Source organism: Rhinolophus sinicus, linkage group LG03, assembly GCF_036562045.2.
Source record: "Rhinolophus sinicus isolate RSC01 linkage group LG03, ASM3656204v1, whole genome shotgun sequence".
NCBI lineage: Eukaryota > Metazoa > Chordata > Mammalia > Chiroptera > Rhinolophidae > Rhinolophus > Rhinolophus sinicus.
The window spans coordinates 89,891,858-89,907,367 of record NC_133753.1 but is presented as its reverse complement, the minus strand read 5'-3'; the positions used below and the strand labels follow the sequence as shown (position 1 = coordinate 89,907,367).

The following is a 15,510-nucleotide window of genomic DNA, read 5'->3' as shown; positions in this document are numbered from 1 at the left end:
CTTTCAATATTCTAGTGTAGTGAGAAGGCATATGCACAGAGATTAAGAGGAATCAAAAAGCTAAAAAGACTAAAAAATTTTAGCAAGAATAGCTGAATTCAAGAAAAGCATACTTCAAAACCAATGAACCACAACTAACGGTGAATACAGTTAGATAATGCTTGAAATAAATTCGTAACAATTAGCAGATGAGTCTTCAATTTTATTACAAAAATGAAGATGATCGGTTTGATCAAAATGAAAGTTCGCTCACCAGTTTACATGACTATTCTAAATACAAAGTCTCCCAAAACAACATACTTTTATATGATTTTCATTTTTTAAAGGGATGCAAACATACATTTTCTGATTTGTAATTACTCTATCCCAAGACACAGTATTTTAATAGTGTATCTTTTCTGCAGTTAGATCGAAATCCACAAGGATAATTTAAACACACAGACAAAACCTCCTTAGCAAAGGTTAAAAATCCTTTCTTTTTTTACAGGAGGTAAATCCTTAAACCAGCCCTTACATATTTTCAGAATCTGGTACTACACTGACATTATTTTCAGTCAGTTTTTTTCCTACCTTTAAGGCTACAAAAACTCGGTTGCAAATGCATTGCAAAAGAATTCTAGACCAGTTAATGCAAAAATCAAAAAAATAGTTCTCCAATAAAAAGTAAATTTTATAAATGGTAGGAAAGAGTTTCTGTGGTAAGCTACTAAGTGACATTTTGCCCTATTACTAAACAAATCATGTTATACAGAAACAGGGAAGACAACTTATCAAATACAACAAGCTTATGCTATGTTTACATCCCTCATTAAAAAAAAATAATTTCATACTCTTCACACATTCCATCTGATATTTACATTTTCCCATCAAGTTGGAGGGGGCGGATAATACTGTCCATAATTCCAAGGATTCTGGTAATTGTACTGAAAGGAAAAAACAAACATGTTAGCATACTTGAACTATAGCTGTGTTCCATATATAAAAAATAAAGCAAGTATGTGTAAGAAAATAGGTATGTTTTCAATGGTGAAATTCCAAGGCTTAACCACAAAAAAAACAATGTATTATACAATCTGGAACAAAAGCAAAGAGTTCCTCTTTCTAAAAAAAAAAAGACTTGGTTTTTCTATCTAATAACATCTATGAACAAAAAATCAATTATGTGAACTCACTTGATACCAAGCACTATAATTATATGCTGCTTGATTTGCCTGTAAATCACCGTCAATCATTTGTGTAGATGATGAAGTTGTGTCTTCTGTGTGTGCTTTCTTTTCCTCTGGTTCTTCTGATCTAAATAAAAGGTCAAATGGAAACTTTCAAAACTGCAGATAAGTACTTTCACAAATAGATGAATGTTACCTGTGTACATTTCTTTTACCACTCCATATAATTTTTTTCAAGTCATGAAAATAAAGTATCTAAATTACCAGAACATAAAGGTAACTTATTTTTAAATTTATTGGGGTGACAATTGTTAGTAAAATTACATAGTTTTCAGGTGTATAATTCTGTATTACATCATCTATAAATTCCATTGTGTGTTCACCACCCAGAGTCAGTTCTTCCATCACCATATAATTTGATCCCCCTTCCCCTCGCCCCTCGTCTCCCGCCCCCCCTTCCCCCTTCCCCTCTGGGTAACCAATAAACTATTGCCTGTGTCTATGAGTTTTTGTTTCTCATTTGTTTCTCTTGTTCTTTTGTTGTTACTGGTTTATATACCACATATCAGTGAAATCATATAGTTCTCTGCTTTTTCTGTCTGATTTATTTCCCTTAGCATTATACTCTCAAGATCCATCCATGTTGTCACAACTGTTCCTATATCATCTTTTCTTAACCGCCGAATAGTATTCCATTGTGTATATATACCACAACTTCTTTATCCATTCATCTACTGAAGGACATTTTGGTTGATAAAGGTAACATTTAAAAATAATTGTCTTGGGGGATCAAATATATGGTGATGGAAGGAGAACTGACTCTGGGTGGTGAACACACAATGGGATTTATAGATGATGTAATACAAAATTGTACACCTAAAATCTATGTAATTTCACTAACAATTGTCACCCCAATACATTTTTAAAAAATAAATAATTGTCTTTAAAGGCATTTCCACAATGAAATGTCTTCTTTTAAGGATCCCTTCCTGATTTGAACAAAGTTACATACCCATTTTCTGCTTTCCTTTTTAAAGAATCCTGCTCTTTTAGGAGTGTTTGATGTTCATCATAAGCGTTCAGAAGCCTGAGAGGGAAGGGGAAAAAAATCCACTGGAATTTACAAAAACCAAACTATTAAATTTTTTAAAGTTTTTATTTCTACTTAGGAAAACAAAAGTATGTTGCATTGAACACCATTTGACTTCCTTTTTAAGGAGCCAGCAAGCAAACCTGCCCCCCAGCTACTCTTTCTGATTTAGTCCCTTTGGAAAACCACTGCCCTGCACTTTCCTTCTCGGTTCCTGTGTTCAAATGGGGCTTCAAGGATACAGGCCTGGCTAATTACATTATACCCCTGACCAATGATTGGTTTAGAGGTGAAGATAGGACCCAAACCAGGACGTTTAATAAATCCCAGGAGTTTTGACTGAGCTACTAGAAAAGTGCCCGTTCTCTACACTATAGTTGGCTAACGCTGATGGGAATGCTGGCCCAGAGCTATCCATGTTTATCATTTCTAACACATGGGGAGAGCCTGCTTTAGAAGCCATGAGAGCAAAGACATTGACCTTGATGATGTTTTTGTCCAGTGCAACCATGAGTCCTGACAATTCTATACAGTCTGTAAACTTTTGAAATCTAACTTCATAATGCTACTGAAGACACCTACCACCAGTTAGGAAAAGTGTATTTAAAATTTGGCCAAGTGATAAACTGAATTAATACTAATATAAAACTATAGTATAATTGGTTATCATTGATTAAAAAGATAAGTTTTAATAAAAATCTGATGTAACATATGTAACTTATATGGAACCCAGAACTTCGTAAACAATGTCACTTGAATCAAACTCTTGACTTTAAAAACATAATGATTTTGTTTTCCTTTTGTCATTTTCTGAAATATCTTTTATAAAGACAAGGATGGCCTCATTTTTTAAAGAAATCATAAATCAGAACATTTCTGTAGAAATGACCTTGGTACTTTAACATATATCCACAACTTCTTTGGGCACCTTGTATATATACACATTTAATAACATTTACAAGTAACACTGGTCCCCAAATGTTCAGGGGCTATAAAATTGTTAATACCAGTAATCTCAGGTTGAGTATCAAGCATTTTATATGTACTCATTTCCTTAAGGCCTTTAAGGCCTTAAGGCCTGTGGGCGAGGTAATAACAGACTGAATCTTTACATGAGAAATTTTGAAAACTGAGGAATACACAAATCAGTAAGTGACAGACCTAAGAAATAAGCCTATACTTGTTGACTTCAACATTGATTCTTACCAATTCATTATACTGCTACCTAAATTTCTAAGTGGCTCATTTATTTTTCATACCTTTCCTTTTTTTAATTTCAACTACAACATACCACCCTCCCTTCTTTAACTGTATTTGCAAGGGCCTAACTGGCATCTTTGTATTGAACCTCCGATTTGTCGGCATATTACTGCCAAATTAAAATATGTCATTTAATCTCAATCAGAACTCCAATAGCTTCCTATTGTCAACTGCATGTTCTTGAACTCAGCCTAGCTTTGAGGGCATCGCACAATCAACTTAACTTCCACTACTTCAGAAAACCGTCTAATCAAGCAGATGTTGCTTTTATATGAACTTTAACTTGCTTTTATATTTTATCCTCTTAGCTTATCAGAATCCTGTAGTTAACTAAATGAAGCCCCACTTCCTCTATGAAAGATGGCAAAGCCATTTTATCCACAGCTTTCAGTTATACGCTACCTCATATGTTATTTCCTCTGATCACCATACCAACTAGACTAAAAGCTAGAATTACACATCCCATTTCCTTTGTATACTCTCTCCAGTGCAAAACAAACAAGACACTAAATACACAAGACATGAGGTGGTTAAGTGCACAGACTTTGAAGCAGGTTCTAATCCCAGCTGCACAATGAATAGTTAAGTGACTTTGGAAAAAATGCCTAATCTCTCTTTAATCCTCTCTTCCCCTAAAGTGCCTATAAGTCCTCATTAGACTGTTACGTATTTTATATTGGATAATCCATATAAAACATAAAGTCAAGCATACACATACAATTGTATTAAAATGTAACTTATGTTAAATGCTTTTTAACTAAAATTTTACTCAACCATCAAAAACGTACACGCACATAAATACACACAGACACACAAATCTTATTTTATGAACAGCTATTTCAATGGAAAACACTCTAAGTTAGAGTAGAAGGTACATGCCTAATAAGAACTGGATATTTCCTTACTAAAATGGAATTGCAGCAACACTCTAATCAATTTCTACTCTTCTATTTTGCAAATTTAAATCTTAAACCTGTCCTTTTCCCAAATCCCCTAGACTGGACCATTCTACACCCTCAACTTCCAGCGTTTAACAATGCACAAGGCATCATCTGTAGAACCACATCCCGCCTGTTTTCCAGTCTGAGACAAAAGGGCATTCCAACCCCAAATTAACCCCATCCACCTTTCATGGCCTATATACTAAATGTATCTGTGTTCCAGGGTTCAATTCTTGATCCATTTCTTTTTTCATGGGATTGCTGCTCCCTGCCTTCTTTCATCTACTGATTGTTTAAATTACCATGCTAAAATTTTGAAAACAGTTTTGAAAGAACAACAAACCATATGTCCTCCTGTTAAGCGCCTACACATTTACAGAACTGAATTTACCCCACATATACCCGAGGAAAAATTAACCTAGACAAACATTTTAAATTTAACAATATTTTCATTTGTACTAATCATCAAATTCCCATCCAGAATTACCAATGCTCATTTACTACTCAAATAGAAATATATAATTAAGATCTTACTTATTAACATCTGAACCAAAATCTTCAAGAAATTCCACTTTTCTCTGAGAAAACGTAATTCTCATTTTAATAGGTAATGAACCATGTATAGCTTTGTCAAAACAACTTAGAATATTTTCTTCATTTTGTTTGAGGTCACCACTATATTCCATTTCAAGTAAATTGAGGTATAACTTTGTGTTCTCCTGTGTAAAAAGTAGTATCAATTAATTATTTGTTCTAAGATATTTTAATTAGACCACAGATAATTTAAAATGCCCTAATTTTTACATCTCAATTTAAAAAATTCAATATTTAAAATTGTATTAACATGTAACCCATGTTAAATGTTTCCAGCATACATCGAAATGGGTAAAAACTAATTAGCACATTGCTAGGTAGTGACATCATCCTAGTATTTCCTACACAATATAAAAATGTTCACTGCCAAAAAATTAAAGCCCTATGTCCTAACTTGGGTTTAATGTGGCTTTACCTACCATGACAAATATACAGCATAAAAAAATGATCTCTACAGTTCCCAATAGTTTAAATCTTTATAACCATCGACAATTATCTTACACTGCAGATGGAAGCAAACTGTTACGAACCTATGTATTAAACAGATTTGGCATTAGCTAAAAATAAAAAAAATGAGAAATTTCCTATACACTACCTCTTATCACTTGATATATAAAAGGAAATACTTTGGAAAAGCAGAATAATCTCACTGCTACAATGTAGGTAATTGCGATGCTTTTGTTTCTAAGATGTGTTCTCCCAGGCTCTCTATTCAATAATCAGTAAATTTGCTATAGAATTTCTAAATGTGAGGAAAATAGAACATCACAATGTCTGCAATACTTTTTGATCTTAATATTCCCAACCTGTTAATTCATAATAATTTTAAAAACTTTTAAAAGAATGGCAACGTCAGTTTAGAGGGACTGTTGTCTTCATTTAGTAATTAAATACATTACATAGAGACCAAATCTTTCATCATAGTTGCCCAAATGAAAAACAAGAAGACCACTGGTTTCTTATGGAAGATATTCCAAAATACACAAATACATACTTTGTCTCTTTCAATTGCTTCCAAAAGCACCTTCCTTGATTTCGCAAAGTTTTTTTGTATTTTGAAAAGATGTCGGGCTAGTTTGATAGCATAAAACGATGATTCATTATTTGATTTGGCATTCTTAATGGCATCCTGAAGCAAATGTTCAGCTTCTTCCATATTTCCATGACGTCGTTCTAAACTTACTCTTCTCAAACGAACCATTGCCAATCCTAGAACACATTCTTCAAATGTTCTCAAGATATTCCTGGCTTCATTAATATTACCTAGAAATAGCAATTAAATGTTTATGCTTTTGTTTAAACTTCCGAAACATCCTCTATACCAGGCATTGCCAAGTAACAGGCCACAGGCTAACTCTAGTCCTCTGCCTCTTTTTATTTTTTAAAACAGGAACATGCTCATTTGTCTGTATGTATTGTCTATCACTGCTTTGGGGCTACAATGGCAAAGTTGTTAGGAAAGAGACCACATGGCCTGTAAAACCTAAAATACTTACTATCTGGCCTTTTATAGAAAAAGTTTACCAACCTCTGCTTTACCATCCATCCTTCAAGTCTCACTTCCTATATCTTTATCCTGAAGTAACTTAAAATCCAAAAATAATGACTGAAGTTCCCCATTCTTACCCTGCTGTTCCTCAAAAGCTGCCCAAAGCATATGCACCATGGGTTTCTTTGGGAGATGAATAGTGCAAGCTCTGCTGAAGACATGCCTCACTCCTTCAATGCTATGGTTTTCCATGTACTTGGCATACTACACACAGAAACAGAGGAAATACTGAATAATTTACAGTTGAACAAGCTATTAAATATGTGACAGAACGATAAAATTCTATTTTTAAACCCATTCAGCACCTTTATTGAACCACTAGACTAGTTTCTGTAAGGAAGGACGAAGAGAGGCAACGAGGTTGGCATATGCAGCAGTCAAATCTGGTTGCAAGCAGACCATCTCCTAATGCAACAGATATAGTTATATGAACAACATTCAACAGAAGTACAAAAAAGGTTAGTGTCTAGATCAATGTTTGTGAAATAGTCAAGTTTCACAGCATGTAATTTTACCTTGATCCAAAACTCTTCATAGAGAGCACATGAAATGACGCATCTTTCAAAGAGAACCACAACTCGTTCGTGAGTCCCATTTTCCATTTCAAATTCTAAGTACTCTTTCCAGTTTTTGAGTTGTGCCTTTTCCAATGGTTTCACATGAAAATAAGGTCTTTTAATCTATAACAAAAGTATGACATGGCAATGAAGTAAACCAATACCAACACCAAAATATGCATGACTATAACAACAACATAAATTGTTGGTATTATAAATACAATTGCTAATGAACCAAAAATTTTAATCACCATATTTCATGATAAAAAAAAGTTTTAAATTAAAATTCCTTAAATTTCTTAGGCTTTAGGTATTTGAAGAAAGAGTGTATTTTCCATTTACTCAGTTATTTTAACAGAACTACACAATTCACAATTTTTTTTTATATTCAGGAAATCTTGTTCTTTGTTGAGTATTTTCAAATTGAACAATTATGCCACAGTAACAGAAAGCAGATCAGTGGTTGCTGGAGCTAGGAATGGGGGTGTGGTTAATGACTGGAAAAACACCAAGGGGGCATTTTGGAATGACAGAAGAGTTCTATATCCTGACTTCTGTGGTGACTGCAGTGCAAAAACACATACAGTTGCCCCCCCCATCCAAGGGTTTGCATCCAAGGATCTAACCAACCATGGATCAAAAATAATCGGGGGTGGGAGGGATTCCCAGAAAATCCCAAAACGCACTTGAATTTGCCACACTCCAAGCACTACGCTGAATCCACATGAATGAAGCGATGTATAGGCATACCCTGCTGTACCCTACTCTGCAAATACTATTGTCATTTTTTATATAAGAAACTTGAGCATCTGCAGATTTTGGTATCCACAGAGGTCCTCGAACCAGTTCCCTGGGGATACTGACACTGTACTATATAAATCCATTCACATAAAAGGCCAGAATAGGGAAATCTACAGAAACAGAAATTTAGATGAGTGGTACCTTAAGGCAGGGACGTTTTTGAAATGATGAAAGTGTTCTAAAATTGACTGCAGTGATGGCTGAAATTATCTGTGAATATATTACGAACTATTGAATTATATACTTTGAATAGGTGAAATATATGGTATATGAATTATATCTCAATAAAGCTGTTAAAAAATAAAAATAAAAAACTTAGAATTGTGGGGGGAAAAAACACCTCATTTTACTGTACACCTAAAATGAGTACATTCTGTTATATGTAAAGGATAACTCAATGAAGTTGATTTAAAAAATTGAACAATTTTTAAAAAATGGTTATTAAAGAGATATCTTGCTTGTCTGAATTCAATAAGATTCTAAAACTGATAATGGTAGCAATAAACGGGATAAACGTCTTAAGTTATTAAATAAGAAAAAAATAAAAAAGTGTGAAGACATTATTCAAAACTGAAAGAAAAACACATTATTCCCATCATTGTATTTTCAAGACTAGTACAAAACAAAACACTTACACCTTCTTCAAATGTCCACCTTTTACTAACTTCATGCTCATTATAATTAAACATTTCTTGATGAATTTCAATGATTCTATGCCTCATGTTTTCTATTTCAGTAATTAGCTGAGGAGAGAAAGAAAAATATTTTATATCACACAAGTTATATACCAAAATTTTAAAATATCACTGCTTACATTTAAGTGTTACCCACACATACCGTGTTTCCCCGAAAATAAGACCTAGCCGGACCATCAGCTCTAATGCATCTTTTGGAGCAAAACTTAATACAAGACCCGGTCTTATGTTATAGTAAAATAAGACCGGATCTTATATTTTTGCTCCAAAAGACATATAGAGCTGATGGTCCGGCTAGGTCTTATTTTTGGGGAAACACGGTATTTTAGTCTTAGAATAGTGGAGGGTTTTTAAACTGTTATCAATTATGTGCAAGTACAATTAATAGTACTGAACTTTATAAAAGAATTTCCTAATAAACCACTTTCTAATGTGTCTTTTTTAAAATAGGGTTAATAGATCACAACGTAGGCAAAATATTCCTTCTAAGCTATTTCGAGATGTTTCATAGTAAAACAGATTCTCTACTTCAATCTGTATTTAAACTATACCAACTAAAGAATTCCCAAGTGCCTTAATCAGAAATTAACTTTATATGAGTTACAGGTCATACCACACAAGCAGTCAAGGGATATAAAGTCTAGTTCTCATGCACTGCAAGGATTTTTTAATAAGTCCAGTTACCTTTGCTGGATCGGTTATGTCTTCAATTCCCGATGGCATATCATCACCAGGGGGACCATCATCTCCACTATGTCCATTTACAGAAGCTAATTCCCTTCGCAGCTGAATAAACTGGTCGCCAGTTAGAAGATCTCGAGGCAAGTTATTCTGTACATGTTCTTTAAATCTAAAGGAAGACAATAAAAATACATGCTCTACATACGAAGCATAATTTCAGATCCCACGTTAATTTCTAATACACATTACCCTTTCAAACGAACTCTGATTAAAGAAACCAACCAAAACACCATACCCTTTCTCTTTCCTTTCCATAGTAAAAACCCACCACTTGATAAAACAGTCTACAGACATATTTATTTCCTTCCTGTCTTTGCAGTGGAATGGAGAAGGCATGGACAGGCATAAATTCAAATCCCAGTTTTGTCCACTATTATTAATTACTTGACTTAAGGGAAGTTTTCACCTTCTCTATATCTTGGTTTCCTCATCTGTAAAATAATACAATACCTCTCTTGCAAAGTTACTGTAAAAATTAAAGTTATCCACATTTAAATTATAAATGATCAACAACTGTTTGCAGTTCCTCCTTCCCCACCTCCCAATTACTCCTGAATCCATGTGTCTGTATAAAACACTTCAACGAAATTGCCCTTAAGCCACCAAGTACCTCGTCCATGCAAAGTTAAAGGGGCACTGGTTTTATAGTACAACCTCTGTCTCCAGTAGTTAAGGCTGCTAACCACACCTTCCTCTTAGAATCTTCTTCACCCTTCGCTCTGAGTTACCATTTTCTTGGTTTTCCTCCAACTCTGACTGCTCCTTGATCTCGAGGGTTCCCCCTTCCTACCTGTCCCTAAATGCTAGTATTCCCAAGGATGCCACTCTACACTTTATTCTCATCTATTTTTATGTATCTCTCTGGCCCATCTTATTAATACAGCTTAAAACAAGCATACCATAATGACTCTCAAAACTATACCTCGTGCTCGCTTCGGCAGCACATTTACTAAAACTATACCTCGAGCCCAAACCTTTCTCCTAAATTCCAGATTACTATATCCAATTGCCAACACTCTGCACAAAGAAATACAGATTAATTTTAAATAAGATGAAATTGAAAAATATTTATAGAGCATCAATTTAAAATAACTGCTATAGGGCCGGCCCGGTGGCTCAGGCAGTTAGAGCTCCGTGCTCCTAACTCCGAAGGCTGCCGGTTCGATTCCCACATGGGCCAGTGGGCTCCCAACCACAAGGTTGCCAGTTCAATTCCTCGACTCCCGCAAAGGATGGTGGGCAGCGCCCCCTGCAACTAAAATTGAACATGGCACCCTGAGCTGAGCTGCCGCTGAGCTCCCGGATGGCTCAGTTGGTTGGAGTATGTCCTCTCAACCACAAGGTTGCCGGTTCGACTCCCGCAAGGGATGGTGGCTGTGCCCCCTGCAACTAGAAACGGCAACTGGACCTGGAGCTGAGCTGCGCCCTCCACAACTAAGACTGAAAGAACAACAACTTGAAGCTGAACAGAACCCTCCACAACTAAGATTGAAAGGACAACAACTTGACTTGGAGAAAAAGTCCTGAAAGTGCACACTGTTCCCCAATAAAGTCCTGTTCCCCATCCCCAATAAAATCTTTAAAAAAATAAAATAAAATAACTGCTATATTGTGGAGAAAATTCTTTCAAATAGTGATACAATACGCATAATACCAGGCAGTAATTTTTCATCAGCCTTTTCTACTTATAAAGCTAATTTATTCAATAAAGAAGGCTGAGTGTCTAAATTATTGAGCCCTTTTCTTAGGTATTAAGGATGAAAGGAATAATAAGCCTCAGAAACTGATAGACATGCAAAGGATACAGGAGACACAGCAGTGTCATCAGTGCTAAGACAAATGTAAATAAGTAGAGTGATGGCACAAATGACAGAACAGATACTTTCTTTTTAGGGAAAGTGTCACAGAGAAAACCTTAAGCTGTATGTTCTTGAGGAATATGAGTTTACCAGACAAATGGGAAGTTAAAAAAGTATTACAGTCATAAAAGTAAAAAGCAATACTGCCCTTTGGGAAATAATCTGTCCTTAGGTAGGTCTAGAGCTCAGGAACTACCAGGTGCTGCGACTGAGAAGTTAGATCACATCACAAAGTCCTCAAGTTAAGGAAGATTTTTTTAATTAGATATTTCCTTCGAGATAATGTTCAATGTATAGCCAATATCCAAACCTACACAACAGAAATTATTTCCACTATAGCACTTAAAATACATTTTTTAACACATTTCCTCTTCTACACTTTTGAGCAATAAGACCGTTCACACATCTTTTTTGGGCATTTGTCCTATAACTTAAAAGGCATATCATCTGTTACACAGCAAGTGATAAACAAATGACTTTAAGTGGGGAGAGTATATTATGCAAAAGAAAACATTTCATCGATTCTCAAAACAGTTAGTCATGTGAATTTGTTTACTTATATAAGCTGTAAGATTTACTTAAATACTACTTGTGAGTTTGCTAGACACTGGTAAGGAAAGTGGTTCTTAATATATTAACTGAAAAAGAGCACTATTAAAGAGTAGTGTGTATAATGCAATCAACTAATTTTTATTACAAGCATATATGCATTTTAGGCTAGTGGGATATTAATTAAAAAAATAAGATTTGGAGGAGACTATACCACGAACTTTAGGGCCACATTGTCTGGCTTCTATTTTAATCTTTCTGTTCCTCTATTTCCACAAAATGGGATGGTAATAGTACCTATATCTCACTGGCTTATTGTGAGGATTAAACGAGTTGTAAGGCACTCAGACCAGTGTCTGGCATATGGGAAATGCTGTATAAAGGTTTCCTAATCGTATTTTATTTTTCTTACTGACAGTAAAGTTCTTATAATGATAAACTATTTTACATATCCTTTAGATCCTAGAAGACCTGGTTTCTAAGAAGGCACTCTGTCTCCTTTTTAAAATCTCTGTATTCGTTTGTTCAATATTCACCAAGCATGTCCACATGCCAAGAATGAATAATGTCTTCCAGCAAGCAACTCAGAAAGCTGCCAGCCTCTTCTATTTCATAAAGAACAGAGAGAGACAGTATATTCAGATCTGATTCCTATTTCTAAACTAGGTCTGTATCTTAGCAAACTGACCCACAGTCCTTTTCAGTCAGATGCTTCATAAAGTCTTCTACATTTTAGTAAAGAAAACTTTAGAAAAATCACTTACTTAAAATGTACCTAAGTTTATAGGCTCTAACATATTACTTATAAAAATTATGACAAAAATAAAGAAAATATTACAGTTTAAAAAAGCAAATATTGATCACCACAGTCCTCGTGTACTTTCTTGTTCAGAAAGACTTTCTGAGTCCCTATCAGTGGGATACTTTGAGTATACCAGAACACAGGACATAGAAATCATAGTACATAGAATTCGTTGTTTTAACAGTACTAATTAAAATGAAATGATACCAATCATAATGGAAAATCACAGTGGAAAATTTAAATGAAATGATTTTTGATTGTTTGAGTACAGACATGGCATACTACACAAAATACACACTTTGCTGTTTTGGATATAAGGTGTTACATATGAATCACAAGAATGTACCTTTAGAAAAACATTAAGTTTTAAATAAGCACCCATTATGTGCCATGTACAGTGTTAATTTATTATCACAAAGAATAATGGAACTTAGATTCTATTTTCTCATTCCTTCACTACTCTGACATACCTCAGACAACAGATGGGATTCCTGTTCTTTCCTCATCTATAAAATGGGTAAGGAGAACTTTCCATCTAAAACAGCAAGATTCGGACTGGCCCAGTGGTTCAGGTGGTTGGAGCGCCGTGCTCCTAATGCCAAGGTTGCCGGTTTGATTCCCACCTGGGCCAGTGAGATGCACCCTCTACAGCGAAGTTTGTGAACAACAGCTCTCTCTGGAGCTGGGCTGCTGTGAGCGGCCGGGGTTGGCGTGAGCTGTGGTGAGCGGCCAACCAATGAATGGCGACCAACTGCCTCAGCTGGGGAGAGAGCAAGGTTCTTAATACCAGCATGGGCCAGGGAGCTGCGTCCTATACAACTAGACTGAGAAACAATGGCTTGAACCGGAGGAGGGATGGTGGAGGTGGAATAGGGGGGGAGTGAGGGGTCCAAAATAAATAAATAAATAAATAAGATTCCTTCCTAATCATTTCATAAGATACACGGGAAAATGTCTAAATTTAAGTGTATAAACTGTGATTGTTGAGCAAGAAAATATATTCCTGCTTCTATCTCATAAGACTCTTACATGACATTTCAAGAGAATTACAGTCATACTTTAAATGATGATTTTCCACCTACCTCTGAAAATGATGACTATACAACTGTGTTGGAATACCAAGAATGCGATCATATATAGCTGTAACTTCTCTCAAGTTTCCCTGTTCATTCTCCCAGTTTATATACATTTCCCACAGTCTGTCAGATCGGAAATCTGTTCCTGCAGCTAGAACAGCATGCTCAAAAGTTCTGAAAAAAATTAAATTATCTTTAAGTTATCTTTCCAAGATGAAATCACTTTTAAAATATTTCTATACTTTCCAATATACACAAATATCAAATCATTAAGTGTTAAACCTCAAACTAATATATGGTAGTCCCCCCTTATCATGGGGGATATGTTCCAAGACCGCCCCCCCCACCTCCCGCCACCGTGGATGCCTGAAACCAGATAGCACTGAACTCTGTATATACTATGTTTTTTCCTATACATACATACCTCTGATAAAGTTGAATTTATAAATTAGGTACAACAATAAATAAAATAGAACAATCATAACAATATACCAAAATAAAAATACGTGAATGTGGTCTCATAATGCTCTCTCAGAAAACCAGCATGAATTTCTTTTTCCTTCTTCATAATTTCATGGCTAAAAGATTCATTCTTATCGCAGATCTTAAGCAACCTCAGCATATTCATGTAATTTTTTTCCTTTCCTTAAGTTGAGAACTTTCACCTAAAGGAAGTACTTTATGGATTCTTTCTCGCGTATCTGAATTGCCAGAATCACTACTCTTAAGCTTTGGGTCCACAATTAACTAAAATAAGGGTGACCTGAACACAAGCGCTGCAATACTGCGAAGGTCGATCTGATAATCTAGACGGCTACTAAGGAACTAACAGGCAGGCAGCATATTCACCATGGAGACCCTGGACTAAGGGATGATTGACATCCCAGGTAGGACAGAATAAGAAAGCAAGAGATTTCATCGTGCTATTTAGAACAGCACACAATTTAAAACTTATGAATTATTTCTGGAAGTTTCCAGTAATATATTCAGGGTAAGTGAAACAATGAAAAGTGAAACCGTGGATGGGGCGGGGGTACTACTACTGTAATGTATGTCAATTCAACCTAATTTTTAAAAAATTAAAATATTATTTTTAAATTTTAGAAGATAATACTCAATTCAAAATTATATTCAACTGCTGCCTTTACAAGTAGAGATTAAAAAGTAGAAGGAATAATACAGAAGGGTATAATAGCTGCTTTAAAAGAGTGAGAAAACAAAGGGTAGAGATAAATCTACTTTTACGTAATTTTACCTTACATAAAATTACAATGCAAAATATGCATACTGCAAACATATAAAAGAACACAGTAGACACTTATACATTTGTTAAACTTGAAATTTTTGTTGAATGGACTCATTTAGGGCAGAAGACAGAGACAAATATATCAATTTAAGGAATAATGTTCTGGCAATAAAACTCGCTAACAAGGGATCTAGCTGCATTGTAAGGTAATGGGAAGTATACATATATTTGAAAACTCTCATAAATCTCTCGATTCTAAAATTCCACAATTACAGTTTACTACAAAAACATTTATTTTAAAATATCTAACTAATTTCAAGACGTTTCTGTAATTAATTTTAATCATATATTTGAAGCCCCAACACGATAAAACCTTTAGATACATATTTTCAAAGTAATTATTTTTTTTATTTTCCAAAATAAATATTTTAGAATCAAGAGGGATTTTTAACAGCATAAAACTATACCACCTAAATTAATCTACAACTTTAAAACAATCCCAATCAAAGCTCCAACAAATTTTGGGTGGAATAGGAAAAACAAATTCTAACACTGATCTAGCATACAAAAATGTAAAATATTAT

At 34.8% G+C, this 15,510-nt stretch overlaps 1 protein-coding gene and 1 non-coding gene across 5 annotated transcripts in view; both read right to left on the bottom strand.

The window, feature by feature from the left end:
- Window positions 1–189: 189 nt before the first annotated feature.
- PRPF39 (pre-mRNA processing factor 39) overlaps window positions 190–15,510 on the bottom strand; it is a 31,438-nt gene continuing 16,117 nt past the window's right edge. For all 4 annotated transcript variants that reach the window (XM_019751716.2, XM_074328187.1, XM_074328188.1 and 1 more), the window contains 10 exons: window positions 13,687–13,854; window positions 9,338–9,503; window positions 8,594–8,701; window positions 7,116–7,280; window positions 6,678–6,804; window positions 6,046–6,314; window positions 4,992–5,176; window positions 2,179–2,253; window positions 1,173–1,293; window positions 190–923 (listed from right to left, as the gene is read on the bottom strand). In XM_019751716.2, coding sequence (XP_019607275.2) covers window positions 867–923; window positions 1,173–1,293; window positions 2,179–2,253; window positions 4,992–5,176; window positions 6,046–6,314; window positions 6,678–6,804; window positions 7,116–7,280; window positions 8,594–8,701; window positions 9,338–9,503; window positions 13,687–13,854 — 1,441 coding nt within the window. In that variant the 3' untranslated portion in view covers window positions 190–866. The remainder of the gene's footprint in view (window positions 924–1,172; window positions 1,294–2,178; window positions 2,254–4,991; window positions 5,177–6,045; window positions 6,315–6,677; window positions 6,805–7,115; window positions 7,281–8,593; window positions 8,702–9,337; window positions 9,504–13,686; window positions 13,855–15,510) is intronic.
- On the bottom strand, window positions 5,896–5,981 carry LOC141570939 (small nucleolar RNA SNORD127). Its single transcript, XR_012495379.1, has one exon. It is a non-coding gene; the product is annotated as a small nucleolar RNA SNORD127 (small nucleolar RNA).